Raw genomic sequence first — 20988 nt, forward strand, 5'->3', positions numbered from 1 at the left:
ATCTGTGTTGTTCCTTGCACTGCCGTGTTGTAAGCAAAGGTTGCATATGGCAGGACCGCATCCCATGTCTTGTGCTCCACGTCGGCGTACATTGCTAGCATGTCGGCGAGAGTCTTGTTCAGCCGCTGCGTAAGACCATTCGTCTGTGGTTGGTAGGCAGTTGTCCTCCTGTAGCTTGTCTGACTGTACTACAGAATGGCTTGGGTGAGCTCAGGCTTGGGTCGCAGCAGGATGTTCTCGATGAAGAATTTCGCGACTTATGCTGCGCTACCTTTCGGCAGAGCTTTTGTTTCATGAAGTGGGTGAGGTAGTCCATCGCCATGATGATCCCAACAAGTCTATCCTGATCTGCTGAAATGGTCGGCAAGGAGGCTTGATCAGCTGTAGTAATCCCGCTGGCCTTGTCAATGGTGTCTTGCATAGCTGACAGTCTGGGCATGTCTTGACGTAACGGGCGACGTCGGCAGTCAGGCGCAGCCAGTAATACTTTTCCTGTATCCTCAATAGCGTCCAGGAGAATCTGAGGTGACTAGTGGTCGGATCGTCATGCAGGGCGTGCAGTACTTCTGGACGCAGCGCCGAGGGAACAACAAGAAGGTAGTTGGCGCGGACTGGTGAGAAGTTCTTCTTTACGAGTAGGTTGTTTTGAGGCGAGAATGAAGACAATCTTCACTTAAATGCCCTAGGGACAACATCAGTGTTCCCTTCCAAATACTCCACAAGGCTTTTTAAGCTCGAGGTCGGCTTGTTGTTGTTCAGCGAAGTCTTCCACGCTTATTGTTCCAAGGAAGGCGTTGTCATCCTCGTCATCTTGCGGCGGCGGCTCAATCGGGGCGCGTGATAGGCAATCGACATCAGAGTGTTTTCGTCTGGACTTGCAAATTGCAGTGATGTCATATTTTTGAAATCTGAGGCTCCACCGTGCCAGGCGTCCTGAAGGGTCCTTTAACCCTTTGAGGGTCGAATTATTTTGAAAAAAACTTTACCAGGTGGTCAAATTACTTTATTGCGGATCTTGAATGTACAAAATGTATTAAGTCGGGAATAAATAGTAAAAAATAATTAGGAACAGTATTTTGGTGTCGGCATCACTCAGAACTGTAAAATGTTCAATAGTATTTCCGAGCGTGGTACTCCTTGAAACACGGGTCTACGCACAGCGCCTTTCGCAGTCTGCACACCTAAAATGCGTGTCTCTTCTCTTGAAGCGAGGAGTTGTGTTGGCGCTCACATGCCAGCTCGCATGCCATCTCTGCGTGCGGCTGCCTTGGGCAGAGGTCTGAGGCACCCTCTCGCGTAAGCGCCTTGCCGCGGAGAGCAAGAATACCTCGCGAACGGCGCTGATAAGCAAGTGGTGATAAACAAGCTAAGAGCAGTGCCAATCAAGATAGAAATCAACTTTTGCCGCCCCTGCGACAGCGTGCCGACAAAGAGAAAAACCACATTTCGCGCGCCTCCGCTGCGATCACGCGGCGGAACCGAAAGCGCGTTGCCACTGAGAGCGAGAATACCTCGCGAACGGCGCTGATAAGCAAGCTAAGAGCAGTGCCAATCAAGATAGAAATCAACTTCCACCGCCCTGCAAGAGAGTGCCGACAAAGAAAAAGATGACGTTTCGCGCGCCTCCGTTGCGATCACGCGGCGAAACCGAAACCGTCAAAGGGGCGTAGCCGCAGTCTGAGCGACGCGCTGAAGCTAGCAATCAGCTCTGTTTATCTCCCCAAGAAGGTAGCACCAATTTCAAACGCATCTTGTAAGTGCTAAGAGGTGGCAGCACCTCCTGATGAGCGCTCATCGTCATTATGGCGCGAAATTTCAAACGGAGGGCCGGAACTGTACCCGTACAGCAAAGACCTTGCGGGACAGAAAACCGCCGCCGTACATGTACAGCGAAAACCTTCAAAGGGTCAATGTTGCTAGCCAACACAAGGCATGATGGTCGCTTACGACTTTGAACGGTCTGCCTTATAGATGAGGGCAGAACATTGCTGTAGCCCATATTATGACAAGACATTCCTTTTCGGTTGTAGAATAATTGCCTTTTGCTTTTGACGGTGACCGACTAGCGTAAGCTATCACCCGTTCAAGTCCGTCTTTCCTCTGGACTAGAACGGCATCGGGACCTAGGCTACTGGCGTCAGTGTGGATTTCTATATCGGCGTCTTCGTCGAAGTGCACAAGTACCGGTGGTGATTGCATGCGTCGTTTGAGTTCTTGAAATGCATCGGCCTGCTGCATTTTCCAATTGAACTTGACCTGACATTCACTTAGATGTGCCAGTGGTGCAGTGATGCATGAAAAGTCCTTGACAAAGCGCCTGTAGTAGGCACACATGCCAAGGAATCTACGCACTGCCTTCTTGTCGGCAGGCTGCTAGAACTTTGCGATGGCAGCAGTCTTGTGCGGGTTGAGGCGTACTCCAGTCTTGCTGATATCATGTCCCAGAAACAGCAGCTCTTCGTATGCAACGTAATACTTTTCCTATTTCAAAGTGAGTCCGGAAGACTTTATTGCCTTTAGCACTGTTTCAAGGTATCTCAATTGCTTGTCAAAACTTGCAGAAAAAAACGATGATGTCATCCAAGTAGACGAGGCAGCTCTACCACTTAAATGCTGCTAACACCGTGTCCATCATGCGCTGGAATGTTGCAGGCGCCGAGCACAGTCCGAATGGCATGACCTTGAACTCATAGAGGTTGTCTGGTGGGATGAAGGCCGTCTTTTTGCGATCCCGTTCGTAGACTTCTATTTGCCTGTAGCCAGTCTTGAGATCCATCGACGAGAAGTATTTAGCGTTGCAGAACCGATCCAATGCGTCGTCTATCCGTGGAAAGGGGTATACGCCCTTCTTCGTGATCTTGTTAAGTTGACGATAATGGACGCAGAAATGTAGGGTTCCGTCCTTTTTCTTCACCAAGACTACAGGAAATGCCCACGGGCTTTCTTGCGGCTGAATGATGTTGTCTCGCAGCATTTCGTCGACTTGTTGCCTTATAGCTTCACGTCCTCGCATCGAAACTTGCTTTTGGCTCTGGCGGAGTGGTCGAGCGCACTCATCGGTTATTATGCAGTGCTTTGCAACTGGTGTTTGTCGAATCCCCGATGACTTCGAAAAGCAGTCTTTGTGTCATCGGAGAAGACTTCTGAGCTGTTGCTGCTCACTCATGGGGAGACTTGGATTTATCCATGTCGAAATCTGATTCAGGAAGTATGGTCTTCGAGGTAGATGCCGCAGAATCCGAGAGGACAAACGCATTGCTGGTTTCTAGAATTTACTCGATGTATATGATTGTCGTGCCCTTGTTGACGTGCTTGAACTCCTGGCTGAAGTTGGTCAGCATCACTTTCGCCTTTCCTCCATACAGTTGAGGAATTCCTCTTGTAACGCAAATTTCACGATCGAGCAGTAGACATTGATCTCCCATGATGACACCTTCTACGTCAGCGGGTGTTTCGGTGCCGACGGAAATAACAATGCTGGAGCCAGGCGGGATGCTCACTTGATCTTCGAGCACACTCAAGGCATGGTGACTGCGAAAGCTTTCCAGTGGTATCACTTGATTTTCCGACAGCATTATTGACTTCAACTTCAGTGGATGATTTTGCCCTGTTGGTTCAGGAAGTCCATGCCAAGAATGACGTCTCGTGAACACTGTTGGAAGATGACGAAGGTGGCAGGTAAGTCCGGTCATGAACGGTAATTCTTGCGGTGCACATTCCAGTCGGTGTTATTAGGTGTCCTCCATCGGTCTGAAATTTGAAGCCTTCCTGTTCAACTGGGCAGCAATGGGTCCACTCATCACAGAGTAGTCAGCTCCTGTATCCACTAAGGTTGTGACTGCGTGGCCGTCGAAAAGCATGCCTAGATGGGTGGTTCTTTGTCTTGCGTTGCTTTTAGGTCTTGGCGTCGTATCACGGCTACGTCATGTTGAACTGAAGCTGGAACGTTGCGTCGTCAGATCGACTTTTGTTGGCGTATTCTTGACATTCAGGCTTCGTCGCTATGGCGTCGTCTCATCGATATGTCACCGGAAAAGTATTTGCGGTGTCTATGGTGGCGGCAGAGGATCTTCGTCAGTTCGACGAACAGCAACCGTACCTCCATCGGTTGCTGCTTTTAGTTTTCCGGATATGGGCTTGCAGACCGGTCCCAGGCTGGGCCAGTGTACAGTCGGCTTTGCGGCGACAGGTAGCGGCCTGGTGATGGTGAACGGGATCGTCATCGAGGGCTCCACTGAATGGTGGTGAAGTAGTCAGTGATGTCGCATGGGCGTTCACCTTGCTGTGGGCGCGGTGCGTTGACGGCAAACCCTCGCAGTCCCATTTCGCGGTAAAGACATCGGCGGTAGATGTGGTTGGCTTCTCCGCAATGATAGCAAAGCACACGGTCGTCGGGGGCGCGCCAAACATCAGTCTTCCTTGGAATGCTGCGCGGAGCGATGGGTTGGCGTGCTGGCGGTGGCGGTGGTGGACGATGGAACTGTGGCGTTACTAGGCCCTGCCATGGATGCGGAGGGGGAGCGTGACGGCGGGCTACAGTGGCGTATGTCATTGCTTGCGGCTGAGGTTGTGGCAACTCAGGGACTACGAGTGATTGTTGGAGCTCCTCACATACGACGTCGGCAAGCGAAGCCACCTGAGGCTCTGATGAAAGGAACAACTTGCATAGTTCCTCCCGCAGAAACGCTCTGATCGCCTCATGCAGGTTGTTGGTGGCCAGTGATTGAACTCCGGCGTAGTTACAGTCGCCGACCGTTTATTCGGACCTCACGGGGACTGCGGAAATGTCCGAATAAACAGGTGTCCGAAAAAGCAGATTAAGAAAAAAAAATGAAATCCTTTATTTCCACGCACTTATTCGGGCTCGGCATTAGGCTTGAAGAAATCGTGAGTGCGCCGTTGCACGCTGTTCCGTTTACGCGCAATCAGATAAGCCTGAATCACGGAGAGGGTCGCACGGTCACTATAGGCGGCTGAAAGCACAGTCACTGCTTGTGCACGCTCCGCATGCGACGGCAGCGTAGCACATGGTGCGTCATCTTCCGACTCGGAGTCATCGTCCGGCGGTGCAGCATAGAGAATGGGTGCAGCAGAAACCTGACGAATGATCTCGCCGTCGTCGAGTTCTGCGCATGTCAGTACAGCAGTGTCAGCACCTGTGAAACTGTCAAATGAGACGGTGTCCGGAATCGCAATGCAACCACTGCGCAGGGCTCGGCAGAACTTCAGCGTCAGTAGGGAGCACATCGGAAGGCGACAAATCTTAGGCCTCCCGGCACCCACTTGCCGGCATTCCCCAGCGCAGTCTGCGCGGGCACTGTCGGCGCCATTAGACACTCGACGCGATGTTTCCGTGCGCCGCGTTGGAACACCGAAACCTCGACACAGCACACAAAGCGAACACCACCGTGCCGACACCAGTCGCACAAACGAAAAACGCGGCCTGCTCGCAGCGTCGTGCGTGAAACAAACAAATCAGCTGCTGGATTGTCTTGACATGGCTTACTAAGCTGAAACCGGAACTGCTGTACGGCCACTCTATCGAACCAGGCAGAAACGATGATGATGAGCGGGGATTTCCAGTAGCGCCACTTCGTGGGGCAACAAGGAGGCTCCGTTCAAAACAAAAATGGCGTTCAGCAAGTCGAACTATGCGCCGTTCAGAGTCGGTGCATGATACCCTCGATCGAGTTGGCTCAAGGAGTGTCCGAAAAATCAGACGAGAGGTTGCAAGGTGTCCGAACTTTCGGCAGTTGTTATACATTATGGTCTATGGGGAGAACGGCGGTGCCGCGAAGCTGACCAAATAATCGGGCATGTCCGAATTTTTGGAGTCCAGAAAATCGGTCGGCGACTGTAGTTGAGTTCGTGCAGCAATTAAATTGCCTATTCCGCATTTCCAATGTTTTCTCTATGTTGGTTGCCTCCGAGAAAAACTCTTCGACGATGTTCACTGGGAACAATACCTTGATTTGGGCGAGTTAGTTCATCTTGACAGCTTTCATAAGAAAGCTCTAAAGACGAAGACAAAGTCTTCGTCTTTAGCGCTTTTTATGAAAACTGTTCCGTGGGCTTCGTATCATTCCGCCAAAAAGTTCTTCCTTCACACTACGCATGAGCAGGCAGACTTTCTTCACCTCAGGCATTTCCGGGTCAGCATGGCGGAACAGACGGCTAATTTCTTCTGGAAAGATGGCAACTTTCTTGTTAGGTAGGTGCACTCAGGTGTCTAGTAGAGCTTGGGCTCGTTCTCTGCGTAAAACGCTTGTGAACGTCTGCAGGAAGCTGCTTCAGAACAGGTCCCACGTCGTTAAGGTGGCTTCTGTATTCTCGAACCACGTCCTGGCGGCATCTTCCAGTGCGAAAAAGACATGTCGCTGGAAAAGACTTGTCGTTGGAGTCCCAGCTGAAAGTCGTGGTTCGTTCATAGGTCTCCAGCCAGGTTTCAGGGTCTTCAGACGATGATTCATGGAAGGTTGGTGGGTCCCGAGGTGGTTGCAGCAGAATGGGAGATGCTGGAGCAGCCATTGGCGTTGCTGACTTGGGCTCGATCCCTCTGGTCTTCTCGGGAAAAGCTCTGTATTCTGGTAGCAGTCCTTGCTGCCTACGGCTAGCTCGCTGGTCCTTGGCGACGTTGGTGTTGTCCTCAGGCTTCGGGCTTGGATCGCGGCTTTGCGGGGGCGTTCGATACAGGAACGAGCTAGTTCCTCCACCAGATGTCACGTAGTAGTGACGGTGAAGAAAGCAGCAAAACTGGGAATGATGAAACTAGCATTTTATTGGGCGAACTTGTGCCCTCAGAACAGGCTACACCCAAAGAACGGCAACTGCGGCGAGCACAGTCGGTGATCGTCGAAAATATGATCTGCTGGTCAAGCGCATCGGCTTTTATACACGAGTCATCATATGCTCCAGAGTAATCGCTGGTGCCCACATGTCGTCCAGAAAGTTCTACACCATTCGCGTCGTGCATACATGCAATCAAATTATACAAGGTTCGGTGACAACAGACAGCGGATAGAACCATCAATAACATTCCAGAAACTTCCGATACATGCAGGCACATCTTGTGTTGAGAGATAACATTTGTTAGACGGTGAAAAGCGCTCACCCGAAAAAGATAAACAAGGCCATGTGTCAGTATGAGTCGAAATATGCCTTCGAATTTGAAATGCATGAGCTTCAGCCCTCTCAACCTGTACACATGAAATTTGAGCCAATGCTGATCCTGTTCAGCGAAGGTTAGGCCAATAGAACGGAAAGGTAAGCAAGTTAGGACAAAGGAAACTGCTTTTATGGTTCAGTTCTGGCCTTAGCGATCTGAAATCAACTGCTGTTTACTTCACACGACACATACACAATAAGCTGGAAGCGAAAAGACAGCAATGTGCCAACATCTGTGTGTCACCGTTCCTGAACGCTACCGATTACATTCGCTGCATAGATGAGTGGGTCTGTACATGTTGTTATGCTGACACATTTCTTATTTCCAGCGATGCGCTACCATATTTACTTGCATAATGATGGCTTTTTTTTTTTCTAAACATAATTGACGCAAATTCAGGGCTGCGATTATTACTCGGGTTAAATTTTCCGTGAAAAGAACAAATTTTTTTCATCCCACAGCAAATGTGGGATGAGAACAGTTCAACAAAGAGGTGCTGCCGTTGTAACAGTGCAGGACACCAAAACAAAAATGGCTGCCGGCAGAGCAAGCCGAATGCGCCGAATGCAGTTTTTTTTTCTTCTCGTGAGTACATTATGTGCATTCAAACAGTTTCTCCCGTATCAGTAATGAATAATATCGGCAAGTTTGCGGCAATAACATAGCCATGTCCACTTTGAGGGGACAGAAACAGATGGGCGCGCTTAACTGCCAGTGATTAGGAACACATGGCGGGCATGCTGCAAGAACTGTGGCATTTGCTTTCACCACTATCCTAATATGGCACATTTCCACTAAGGGTGGGTGTATATCTTAGTTGTGTTACAAGCGTCGGCGTATGAATAGGGTGCACTTCTAATGTATCAGTGTAAACGTGGCTACTATCGTTGACGCTCGCGATTTGTTGCGTGCCCACGTGTGCAGACGAGAGGAATCGAAAGGTGCCTTTTTGTTGTTGTTCTTGACCACAACCGTTATAAAGCCTGCAAATAATAAAGCCAAGGCAAGTTTGGTTGTAGCTTCTTTTTTTTCATGGAAGTGCGAAAAGTGATGAAACTGAATGAAACGGGACATCTGCTTAAGGATCTGTTTGGTGTGTGCTGACCGCTTGGTATGTCTTGAAGAGTCGTCTGTGTAGCATTCTACAGCATTCAACAGATGGTAAGTGTGATCATCATTAGTTAGACTTGGCACACAACATATCGCTGCGGCAAGTTCGGGGTGCAATCATTATACGGAAAGAAAAAAACATTTTTTTGACATAATTTAGGGGTGCGATCATTATGTGAGTGCGATCATTATGCAACTAAATACGGTATTTACCCCTGCGTCAAACGGGAAATAGGAAAGAGATTGTGCATTCGGTACAGCATCATAAACAACCGCCTCGCTCAGTTATGCAACAGTGTCAGCGATGACATCCACGTTTCTGCAAAGAGAACTGTATGGCCTATAAATGAGAGCTTATGCGAGCGCAGTTTTCTCTGATAATACTTGATGGCACGCACAAACGGTAACTGTGAAAGTTAAAGTATGGAAGTTAAAGAAAAGTGAGAATCAGTAATAGCAGCCCGCAATGTATGTCTGGATCACAGTTGCAGTTGTTTAAGTGGCTCGGCTGCTCATATTGACTTGTCTCGGTGTGAAACAATGTGGTTACGTATGCGCAGATATGTATGTATTGCTACGTTTTGACATTATTCCATATCAACGATGCACCATTTCCATAGTATTACTTGAAGCTAACGACAATCTGTGGTTGTAGATGTCGATGTAAACAAATGCATCGCTTTGGTAAATCCAATGCAGAAAGCTGTCTGTTGTAGCTTCGACGGGGAGGCTGGACAGAGGATCTACGAGGCCTAAGCGGCCAGGGCTCGCAGCATCGCAAGAAAGAGCCGGACTGCTTCACTCGGGGACTAGACAAAGAGTGATTTTATTTCTGTGAGGGGAAACGCTGCAGGCAACTTACAGTGTTTGGCGCTGAGTGGCGCCTTGACGTAAACGACCCAAAACCGAAACCAGAAGCGAACACAGGATACCACATCACCTCTCCCTTGAGAGGAAAATGCGCTACTCGCTCTCCTCGCAACAAAAGTAAGTCATGAGTTACAGAAGAACACATGTTAGCACTGTAACACGCGTGTTTGGTGATGACATCTTTACACAATAGAAAATGACATCTTTGTCTTCCCCATTTTAAGAAAAACGCACATGAAAACTCAATATGAACACGATTGCACTACAGTTCTGAAGAGTTTCAGTACCCGTCTTTGGAAGACGATGAGATGCCGACTTGCACACACAGATCAGACATTAAAACAAAATCACAGAGTACAAAAGTAGACAGTGCAAACATCTGTGTGCCCCCTGGGACAGCACTGATGGGTGGCTAATTCGCCCTGAGCCTGACTCGAGGTAGCTCTGTGGCTGTCATGAATTGAACATTGTGTGTAAAAGCACTTTACACTCCAAGTTGTAATAGTCCCCCCATAAGAATGCTAACGACTTAATGTTAAAAAAACCTTTTGGCATGAAAGGCCAATTTGGATGGCAGTCAGTACCGTAGTAATGATGTGCGTACTGCACGATTACGCTACAAGAAACGTAATGTATCCCCTATACCAGTAGTAACTGGAAGAAAAGGTGGGAGACAATCATCAAGGGAAGGGTAGTCACTGGAGTGACTCCTTTCAAGGAATTTTCCAAGAAAATCCTGTAGTGCAGGGCATTTCACAAGTTTGGATGCATTCCGTCGTTTGCCATTTTCAAGCGTGAAAGTATTGGGACCTACCCTACGGTAAATCTTAAATGATCCCGAGTATTTAGGACCGGGCGTTCTCGAGTTACGTACTCGGACCAGATCTCCTGGACGAAATTGAGGGCATGTTGTTGCACGACGACGGTCCACGTATGTCTTAACGCTTCCTGCGTAAGAGCCAAATTCGCATGCGACCACTTCCTTAATAGTCTGGAAGTTGTATTCAGTATCCTGATCCCAGACAAACGGTTGTCCTTGCTTTAGCAGTTTCCGAAGTGGTTCTGCCAATTCATTGTAATGCGGGATGAGTTTAGAGTAGTGTCGTGTGAGACAAAGAAATGAATGCAGCGACTTCTTGTCAGTTGGTTGTGGTGCATCAACAATTGACTGGACTTTGTTTGCCAGCAGCAAAATGCCGTTTGTACTGAACCTATGTCCAAGGAAAGTGAGCTCTGGGACACTGTATATACAATTTGCATTTAGCTCCATGCCATCAGCTGAGATTCTGGAAAGCGCAGTTTGCAGATTTTTATCATGCTCAGCTTGTGTGCGGACCCAAATCAAAACATAACTTAGGTAGCACCAGGTACCTGGACAGTCTTAAAACAGATGACATGAAACAGCGGAAGGCGCAGATGCCAATCCGCAACACACTTACTTAAAGTGAAAGAGAGCATCGTGAGTAATGAATGTCGTAAGCTCACGGCTTTTCTTGGACAATAAATCCTGATGATATGCGGACTGTAAGTCCAACTCACTGAACACAGTAGCACCAGCGAGTCGATGCAACAGTCCGTCAGCCCTCGGTAGGGGAATGCAGTCTATGACGATAGCCTTGTTGGGTTCTCTAAGATTGATGCGAAGTCGAATGGAATTGTCCTTCTTCCGAACCACGACAAGCGGAGAAATCTACTCGGATGCTGAGACTCGTTCGATGATATCAGCTGATTCCAGCCGTTGCAGTTCGGCAGAGACTTGCTCACGGAGAACCCAAGGTAGAGGACGCAGTTTCGCTGAGACTGGTTGCACTGAAGCTTGAAGATGAACGTCGTGGATGAAGCCCTTTGCAAGTCCCGATTGTCCTGAGTACGGCTGGGCAAACTCTGAGGGAGCGTTATACGGAAGCGACGGAAGCTGAACGCTTGGGTTAGCTGGAACTCCTGACACTTGTTGGCATGTAGCGAAAACAAGCTGCGTACGAGCAGGGGACTGTCGATGCGTTCGGTTCCTCGAACGGCAAACTGAAGCGTAATGTCCCACTTTTCTGCATGCACAGCAGGACACGTGCTTGGTTGGGCAGCCTGGATCGGATGCGATGTGGTGAGGTGAACCACATCGGTAGCAATGGCCCGCGATGTCTCGACTGGCTTCGCGGAGTTCGGGCCGCGTGCCATGTTGGCTGTTTAGTTATGTTTGATTAATCAACTTTTTAAGTATTGGCTGCAGACCCCAAGTGTGATACGCAAAGTTGTAGAGCACCTTGAGAAACGTCTCAATGAATTGTTTTCAACACGATATATTTCACGTGGTCCTTTATTCCTTGTTCCAAAGGAAGCCCATGAAATATGAAAAAATACCTCTTGGCGGGGCAATTGCGCACAGTTATTGTGCTGCTCTCAAGCGTGCAATGGATGAACAAGGTCGGCTACACCGAGACTGGCCCGCGACAGGGCGTTATCTCTGGTGTAGGTATATGGGCTTGTGGCTTTTACCACATGATGGCACAAATACGTGCTGCTGGCCGAGCAATGCCGAAGCGATAAAGAGTCTAAGGAGACCAAAGAGAACAAGAACATAACTTTATTATTTTATGCTTGAAATGGGCAAGAGCTGGCAGCCTGCCAACGAAGTAATGGGGTTGGGTGGGGAGGCAGCACTAGGGGCCGGAATGATTTTCCAGTGGCCTTCAATCCAAAAAGTGCCCTTGGATACAGTACTGTCGCCCATGGATTTTTCATACACGGAAGGGACTGAGAATTTTCCTAAATTATCGGGCAATCGGAAAAGGCAAATTTTGATAAGAAATTCATTTTGTTTAGTTTGAGAGCCAGCAACAAAAGATGCGGTTTCATACTGTGTCGATGTCAGCGCGACAGCATGAGTCCAGCCACGCTGTTGTGTCCCCTCCCCCCTTGTGGCTGATAGTGCCACCCACAGTGGGACCATGCTATCATAAAAAGCACCTGCTACGGGGAGCAAATATTTAATCTGCCTCTTGTTTCAACACATATCCGAAACTTGAGATTACAGAACCTCCAGTAGTAAACGCACTGGAAGACAGCGTGTTTCTTCTTGGCACGCCCCCTCTTCGCACACGCATTAGATTACCTGTGAAACAGGACGCGCAGGCTGTGTATCTGCACAGCTGTGCTGACAACCATGCGAAGCCATGGCCGCGCCAAATAAAAAGATGCATGTCAGCGTGCCCGCCCCCGCTTCTTCCTCATCACATTCCCGCGAGCTTGCTCCCCTCCCTTGATCGCGTGGGAAGACGGCACTCGTCAAGCCACCATCTCGGCTCTCCCTCGGACACTTTCACTTGCACCCAAAGCATAAGTACGCGGGGTGCGATAGGATCTTATCACACTTGGACTTTATATGGAGCATCACGCTGCTCCGCTTTGGGGTTGCTCTTGCTCCTGGTGGTCATTCAACCATTTCACCATCTGCGTCTGCGGAAGATGTATTTATTGTCTCGGTATTACTTGGCAGCATTGAAATTTCATTATATTGAAAACATGTATAAATGCATTTCATTGTATTGACCTTCCAAATATATGGTGTTCTATAGACGAGACATTATAAAAAGTTTAACACTTCGTTATAAAGAGAATTTCGTTACATCGAAGTTCGTTATAGTATTGAGGTTTAACTGGGCTAGCATGCTGAGCCAGGAGCAGTAAAGTCTCGTCACGGGTTTTTGTTGCTCCGGAGAATCGCAAGCATCACGGGTTAAATAGCAAGAGTGAGAGGCTATTTAATGAATCCTGTGGAGGTTTTCCTGGCATGCTACTCCGTGTGGGTATGATGAACAGTGCAATGATGTTTACAGTTCACAACACATGCACAACATATACAAAACTCACCACTGCACACTTGATGTAAGTGTCTCATTGAGACCGATGTCTCCTAGTAAACTCAGAAGTGCTGTTGTTGCATGTGGTCCACAGGTAGCATTAGTCCATGAACCAAGAACATGTCTTAGTTGAACGGATGGCAGACTTTGGTGAATGTTCATTGCAGACATCAAGGCTGTTCTTTGTAGTGTAGAAGCCTACAAGCACAGATTAAGTGGGCAGTGTCTTCCCGCACGAACTAGCAAAGTGTTTAGCTGGGGGCCACCATCCTGCTTCCACTTGTTGCAGAGCTGTTTGATAAATGCGTAGTATCAAATGTGCAGTAGACTGTTGTAAAGGTTGCTTGTTGTAGTCCATAAACTAATAAAGTGCTGTACAAGAGTAGCAACGATGGACATTAGACCTAAATAAGTTTTCATTCTGGGAAGTTAAACATTACTGGTCTGAGTATTCTGGTTGCTTGACTCAAATGTATACAACCTTTTAGAGTGCAGCTCTTTGGTGCCCGTTCCTAGGTTTCGTAGTGCCATCGTCCCTTGCCGTAACCAAGGTCACCATCCGTGTGCTGCTCTAGCTGCGCATGCTTCTGCTGCCATCTCTTGCGCATGGCGCGACTCTTGCTCTCCCCTTGTCCTCCAAAGCCAGACCACGTGTTTTCGTGTATCTTCTCGCCCCCTTCCTCTGTGCATCGCCGTTGTGGTGACTCTTGCCGCTACCGTCCACTCCGCCCTTGTTGTCCCTTCTCCTGCTGTTGCGGCACTGCCCGGTGTCGGCGGCAGGCGCTCCTTACCACTTTGCACGTGATCCATGGCTTCCCGCTCCTCTGTCTCCGTGTCGCATGGCTGTATGGCTCTCAGCGGTGTCTCTTGCTTCCCCATTTGCAGGGCGCGTACCTCAGTGGCATTTGTCGCCTCTGGCAGTGCTTGTGCCTGGCTGTCCTTCTCCCACCTCCACTCTTGCCCCATACTTCCCCTTACCTGGTGCAGTGCCGTTGTGGTGACTCGAAAGACAGTTACAGCGTTTAGTCCCCTTAATTCTACTTCCCACCCCAACCTTGTGCGGCCACATTGAGGGCTGTGTGTGAGTGAATGAGTGTGTGACCTCTACTCAGTACCCATGTTCTCCACCTGTTTTGTTATCCCACCTTAGAAGAAACATTAAATAATAATTGCTGATCCCCCCCCCCCCCCTCATGGTGGTGACCCACTATAATATGGCACAATCGTTTGTTGCCGGAACACTGGCTCGATAGCGGCGGATCGCGGTGTGTGTGCCCAATCCGAAACGTAGAACCGCCTCTGTTTGGCACTGTGTGTTGTTCTGTATGCAGTTGCCTGTTGTTAAAATAAAGTAGCAGTTGTGCTCAAAGATCGCATTACCAAGAAGCATAATTGTCATCCAATTTTTCTTTCATAATTGAGCACATGTTCGATTTCTACTTCATTTAGAAGCTATAATGTGATTCTTTTCGTTCGTTTTCTACTTTGAACATGTAAAAACTGCATGTGTGTTAGATTCAGGCAGCATGTCAGGATCTGGTAAATGCTGCAGTTTAACCCACTTATAACAATATTCAAGTGCCAAGAAAATCCCATTATGGCTTTAAAGAACTGAGGTTCTCTAAAAAGTGTGCACCTGCAGTCGCACCTCAATATAAAGAACACAGGTATATTGTACATAGCAAACTAAATATTAAGTATTCTCACTGATGTCAGTTTGCAAGCAATATCTGATATAACGAAGCTATTTATGCGTCGGGATACAACTTCGTTGTAATGAGGCTTGACTGTATTATCAAGCATCTTGCACTCTGCACCCACTTGGAATGTGGCCGCATCAGCTGTGGATTGAACCTGTGACCTTGCCATGGGAAGTATGGAGCGCATGCCGCTGGTAAGCGGCTGAGCAAAGGCTTCTCCATCGCCCAGGCAACCACCACGTGCTCGCATCATGCTGCCGCTGCCGCTTTTGTTGTACTTTTCTTTCTGTTCCTTGTTCGCTTGCTGTGCGTCTCATCCTCCTCCTCCACAACGCGCTTGTTGCACTCGTCTCCCAACGGCCGCCGCACCTCGTTGAGAAGCGTGCTCGCTACCATGCCTGTCTGCGGGATTCTCCCGTGGAAGCCACATTATAACTGGCATTTCGTCTTACGCAGCTGCAATATAAGTGGTATGTGTAAACATGGAGTTCTATGGGAAGATAAATGTGAGTCAGAAAAGGCCGCGTTATAGCCAGTTCTGCACTATAAAGGGTTACTTTTTAAGTCATCTTAAGCTGTATCCAATAATTTGTTACTGCATTTACTTGCGTAAAGCCTTCACTTTCTTTTTTCATTACCAGGTGTAAGCATTACAATTGGCAGCTTTATGGCTACTCGCTGAAGCATTGAACTGCGCTCAGGCTGCTGTGCAAGTAAATACAACCACCAGTGGCAGATTATGAGCACATTTACAGTCACCCACCGCTTCTCTGGACATTGATTAGTGTCGTCTTGTAGTGGCTTGTGAGAAACAACCAGCACACCAGTTTGTTCAAGGGGCCAATTCTTTAATAGTACTGAGCGAGCGTCAACTGGCTGGATGACCAGCACCTTCTAATGGTGCGATCTCTTGCTGATCTCTCTTGCACTTGCTGATGTCGTTGCTTTGTGCTGTTAGAAGGTGCTGACCAGCCAGCCGTAAATGCTCATGCAATATTGTTAAGGTATCGGTTGACTATTAAAGAATTGCCATAAATGCATGTCGCTTAGTGATCCTTTTTTTTCTTTTTTTCAAGTTTTCACACTCCAAAGTGGAGGTGAGGGCCTTACACAAGTAACTAGCGTACATCCATGTTCATTATGGGAAGTTATTACTGTATCATGCGTTGTACTACAGCAATAACTTGTCTGGGCACCTCTGCCCTCATCAATAACGAGGCACTGCAGAAGGAGTTTCCGAAGAGAGTGAACACTTTATGAAAACTGCATGGCTACATCTGTCTATGTTGATGCACAAATCGTAATGTTCATGTATATATGAGCTTGCATACAATGTGGTACACTTCACTTTGCTGCAATGACTACTTGGAATGTGGTGAGGATTGAAAGGTTTCAGGCCTGTTTTAGGTGTTTGATAACTATTGTGTCAATTTCACACTGGGACAGCAAAACACCATGGTGGTAACTTGCACGAGAACATCTACACGTACAAATGCCTGTCATTGAAATTCACCTATTTTTCATTGTGGTTAGGTGCTGCTTAGGATCTTAGTATTAGGTGCTTAGGATTGTGGTTAGGTGCTATTTAGGATCAGGAGCATGCATGGCGCAAGATGTTTTTTTTATTCACGTTAAGAAACTTCCGGCACTTAGTGTAAAAGAGAAAAGAAGACATAATAGAAAGCAACAGGGCACAAGGAATGCTTCTTTCTATCCTTTTTCCTTCCTTTCTCTTTTCCACTAAGCACTGGAAATGCCTTATTTCTTAAGAACGAGACACATAAATGCCCGAAGAGGGTTTCTTTTTCATCTAGATGTGCAGGATACACCTAGGATAAGCATATTAAAAAAAATATTGTATTTTGCAGATACTTCTTCAGTGAATTGGGGGGCAGCACCAGGCAGAACCTTGCAAGCTAGCTTCACCCCAAGCCACCCATGGTTTCATTTGAAATTTCTAGGGATAGTTCTCATCGGATATGAAACCTAGGTGCACATTGCGTTTCCTCTGCATTACTTGCGTTATACCAGTGCAGCTAGGGACGCTGCGTCGTTCTGTCTCTTCTGACCGTGCTTTCGAAGGAAAGTGAGTCACGTGCCAAACTACTGCTTCTTTGTTTTGTGTTCCTGCTCTAATTCAACAACTGATGCCTGTCATTCAGTGCTAGCCAAAGACTCCGTACTCAGTGCTGGAACTCAACTAGAAAAAAAAAAAAAAATTCTGGTGTGCCATCGGCATCGTGGCCGAGTGTTTAAGACACTTGCCCGTACCGGCACATCCATGGTTTTAACCGCGGGTGGAAATTGTGGTATCACGACCCAGGTTGGCCTGTGGCATCAGGTCAGGGTCGGAACCCGGCTATGCATTTCAGAGAGAGAGTCTGGTGTGCCAGTTGCAGGTAACACTCGTACATAAAATGTTTTAATAATGTCGCGGCTACAACTAGCCCAGCTGTATGTATTCACTACTGCATTCACACGATTGCAGACATCCTGGGCAACGGTACCATGAAGCCAATCCACATCATGAGGGGCGTCCCCGGTTGGCTGCAGGGCTTTCAGGGAAACGAGTTCCAGATGCTGCTGCGCAAAAGGCCTGTCGTGTACCACTGGAAGCAGACGCGGCCCACCGACTTCCACAAGCTCACCAAACGCATCCGGTGGCTCTACAAGGTGCTGAACCATAGGACACGCTCAAACTGATTACAGTGGCGGGGACCAGAGCTTGATCTGTAGTTATGTAATAAAGCAACGCTGCACGTTGGTGCTATCTTGGTCTCAAGGTTTGCACTTTCCTTTGCGAGCTGCAGCAGGCTTGCCAACAGTTTGCACTTGTGTACTTCGAAGTTTTGGATAATTCTGATGAATTTTTAAAAATGCTCTCAGACCCGCTACAGTCTCTTTTCTGCACTTTGAGGTTGCTCAGTTTAAGCGAGTCAAACAAGGTAATCTCTTGATTCGAGTATTTTAGGTTTCCAGAGGCGTCTGGTGCGTCTTGACAGGTGCTATATTAAAGTGGTGCCTCTGATCCATTTGTTAGGACTATATTCGGCAAGTTGGTAACGATGAATAGTGCAACAGCACCACGTACAACAGGGATGATAGCAAAGAGAATGCAGGACACGGATTGACTGCCAACTGAGCGTATTGCATGAATCACAACAGTTTCTACCAGGTGTATTTTTTTACGTTATACTAAAAAATGAAAAAAACAAATCCTGTTCCATATAGCACAATTCTAATCCTTTAAAAACTCAAGGAGGTGGACATTACTTGCGCCATAAGTCTAAATGAATGACTAATCAATAAAAATTACTATTTAACTCTCTGAAGGTCAATTTCTTCCATCAAATGCAACCTCCCACGCGAATTGATTTTCTTTACTGCAGATTTAAAATCTTCAATGACCTATCTCGAAAAAAGAAATTGACTGCAGTTTTTTTTTAGAGTGGCCATTAAGTGACAAAAATATTTTACATTGGTAAACAGGCATTGTTTATTCATGAGTATAGATGGGCTTGCATAAATACTTACAATAAGAATGAAAAAGTATATCCACTGGAATAGATATATTCCGATTCGGCAGTTGGGCAGTAGTCCGCATTGAAGGAATCGCTGCTCGACTTGTTTGCAGCAGAGCACTCACCCATAGCGTAATCGAACCGTGTATGTGAGCGCACGCAAAAAAACCGTGGTTGTACGCTCGTCAGAAAAACCAAATGAGTCAGAAACTTGCAGTAATCCTTCGTCCCATCGCCATCGAGGGGCACTCGGTTTTCGCGAGTCTCAAGAAAAGAAACGCAGGCATGATAGCGTCGTTCGTATAAGACTGCGTCATTTATGATACCAGTACCTGGTTGTGAACTTATGTAATTGCACCCCTGTGAGCAATATACGAGTGAGAATCCAGTGGTGACCTTTTGAAATTTAGAAACCAGATAGAAATCAGTTTTTGCGAGCGCAACTAACACAAACAGCCGGCGATATGAAACCAAAACTAACTGCCATGTGCCCATGCAGGCACCAATGGGCAAGCGGTCACCGTCGTGCTGGCGCAAACAAGCCGTAGAATTAGAACCAAGTGACTACGGAACGAAAAAAAGAAGTGTCTTGTATCAACACAGGGTGGCAGCATTTTCTGGGCAACTGAGAGTTGGAAAATTGGCACATTTTTCAAACATACAAAGAGCATTGTAAATATACGGCGTCAACCACTTGGGAGTTGTTCGCGGTACCATATATTTATGTCCTTGACCTTCGAAGGGTGAAGTGCTCAACTTAAATACATTGCAGCACATACTATTGCAGATTACCAATTGTAGCCAGTTAGTTGGCAAGATGTAGTCAGTTGAAATGAAATCCAAGTACCTATTGCACCAACATTGAGGTATGCGATATAAAACTTGAAGAAAACGTGCTGTTGTTCAACTTACTTAGCAAAATACCACTTTATGCACTGAAGCATAAAAGTAACTACTAGACAGTCAATGTCATTTCATTGCAAACTTTGAGAAATTGTGCTATATTCAAACCAGTGTCATTCTGATAATTTCTTACAAGTGCTTGCTCGCTTACCAGTAGCAATTAGTAAATTTCAATGTTTCTGGGAAAGTAGTTGCAGTGGAATCTCGTCGATACAATTCTGTATAGTACGTTTTTCGGGATAATACGTTTCTTTTTCTTTTCCCTGCCAAGGTTCCATAGGAGTAGTGTATTTTCATGCTGTTATTACGATTGCATTTTCGCCTGAAATGGGATAATACAACTGCAGAACTGGGTACCTTGTTTTTTAATAATGGGATAACTTTTGCACGCCTCCATTCCGGGGGAATCCACGAATTTTTAGTAGAATGGTTTACCATGGTAAGTATTGCATGTGATGATACCTTAAATAAAGTTTTTATTATTGCCGTGGTAATGTCATTGGGGCCTGGCGCTGATTTGGGCAGCTGGCTTAGTAAGTTTTCCAGCTTCGACATCGTAACTTCTTCGAAGTCTTCACCATGAGTAAGCGGTGTAGTCTATAGTCTCCAATCGCTAGGACACTGGTTATGAAGTAGTTTTTGCAAAGCTGCTTTTCTTATTCTGCAATCGCGTAAGCACTCTGTGTTCCACCAAGGGTTAGAAGACCCACTTTTAGTGGAGTGCACAGGGACTCTAGATTTTTTTTCGGAATATCTTAAAACAGACAATAAAGTTGTGGCCTTTTCTTCTTCATTATCCGATTGCTGGTTCGATAAAGCCATGTGTAAGACCTTTTTGAATGTGCTGAAATTAACAAAATTATTTGAATGCATGGTAACCTGAATCAATCGGCATACAAGCTCAAAAAGGATATGAAAATGGTCACTGATTGTGCCCAAGTTTATAGCAGACCAAGTGGAGATATGCAAATTAGTACTAGCGAAAGTGAGATTTATTGTGGAAAGTGACTTACTACTAATAAATGTCGGTGTTCGTGCGTTAATGCACGATAAATTTTTGTTAGCAGCCTAATCTCACAAACGTTTACTACTCGAATCGGTCTTCTACCCCGACGAAGTATGATGGGAGTTATAGTAAAAAAATTATTTCTTTTCTGCAGAACGTAATTACTGTATCTAGGACACTAGCATTCAGAATACCTCCGGGGAAATACACATTTACTAAAACGAGTGAGATGAAGCCTGGAATAGAAATGTCTATAGCTAGAATTTCGCTTTCTGAAGTCACAAGCTGGTAAGCCATTTAAGCCCGGCGCACAATTTTTTAGGAGATAAAGATAGCCAAGCCGCCACCGCGAGAGGGACAGTCTAAGCGAAATGTGCGGTAATTTTTTATATGAAATGCCTTTTCTTATGGTAACTATGTATCTTGCGTTGCCATGATATGAGGCGAGTGTTGGCTACAGAGATATATGTCAATAGCAGCGAAATAAATGGGACAGTTCCACTGCAATACTTTTATGATACCTATGTTGTGCTAAGACCGGCAGCAGAAACTGCCTTGTGGAGGATGCTACCCATCAAAAAATCTTTTTTAAATATTCTCCTTCTGGCACTTTTTAGTCTTCATGTTATGTGTCATTGTAGGTCCCTGCGCGACAGGAGATTCGCGGTGTTTAAAAGCATGGGAGTCGATCTCTATGTGCATTTATTGCTGTTATAAATAACCTAAAAGTGACAAGCGCTGGAATTGATGATGTCCACTCTGCTAACATTAAACTTATTTCGCATACTTTCATTTATTGTTAACTTATTATTCAAGACCGGTTTATTTCCCCCTGAACTGAAGCGTGGCAAAGTTA

At 46.7% G+C, this 20988-nt stretch overlaps 1 protein-coding gene across 3 annotated transcripts in view; it reads left to right on the forward strand.

The window, feature by feature from the left end:
- Positions 1-17472, forward strand: part of mRpL51 (mitochondrial ribosomal protein L51) — a 34624-nt gene extending 17152 nt beyond the window's left edge. For all 3 annotated transcript variants that reach the window (XM_050186083.3, XM_050186073.2, XM_055074845.1), the window contains exon 4: positions 17191-17472. In XM_050186083.3, the coding sequence (XP_050042040.1) occupies positions 17191-17405 (215 nt within the window). In that variant the 3' untranslated portion in view covers positions 17406-17472. The remainder of the gene's footprint in view (positions 1-17190) is intronic.
- The last annotated feature ends 3516 nt before the right edge of the window (positions 17473-20988 follow it).

The sequence above is a fragment of the Dermacentor andersoni genome, chromosome 3 (genome assembly GCF_023375885.2).
Source record: "Dermacentor andersoni chromosome 3, qqDerAnde1_hic_scaffold, whole genome shotgun sequence".
Lineage (NCBI taxonomy): Eukaryota > Metazoa > Arthropoda > Arachnida > Ixodida > Ixodidae > Dermacentor > Dermacentor andersoni.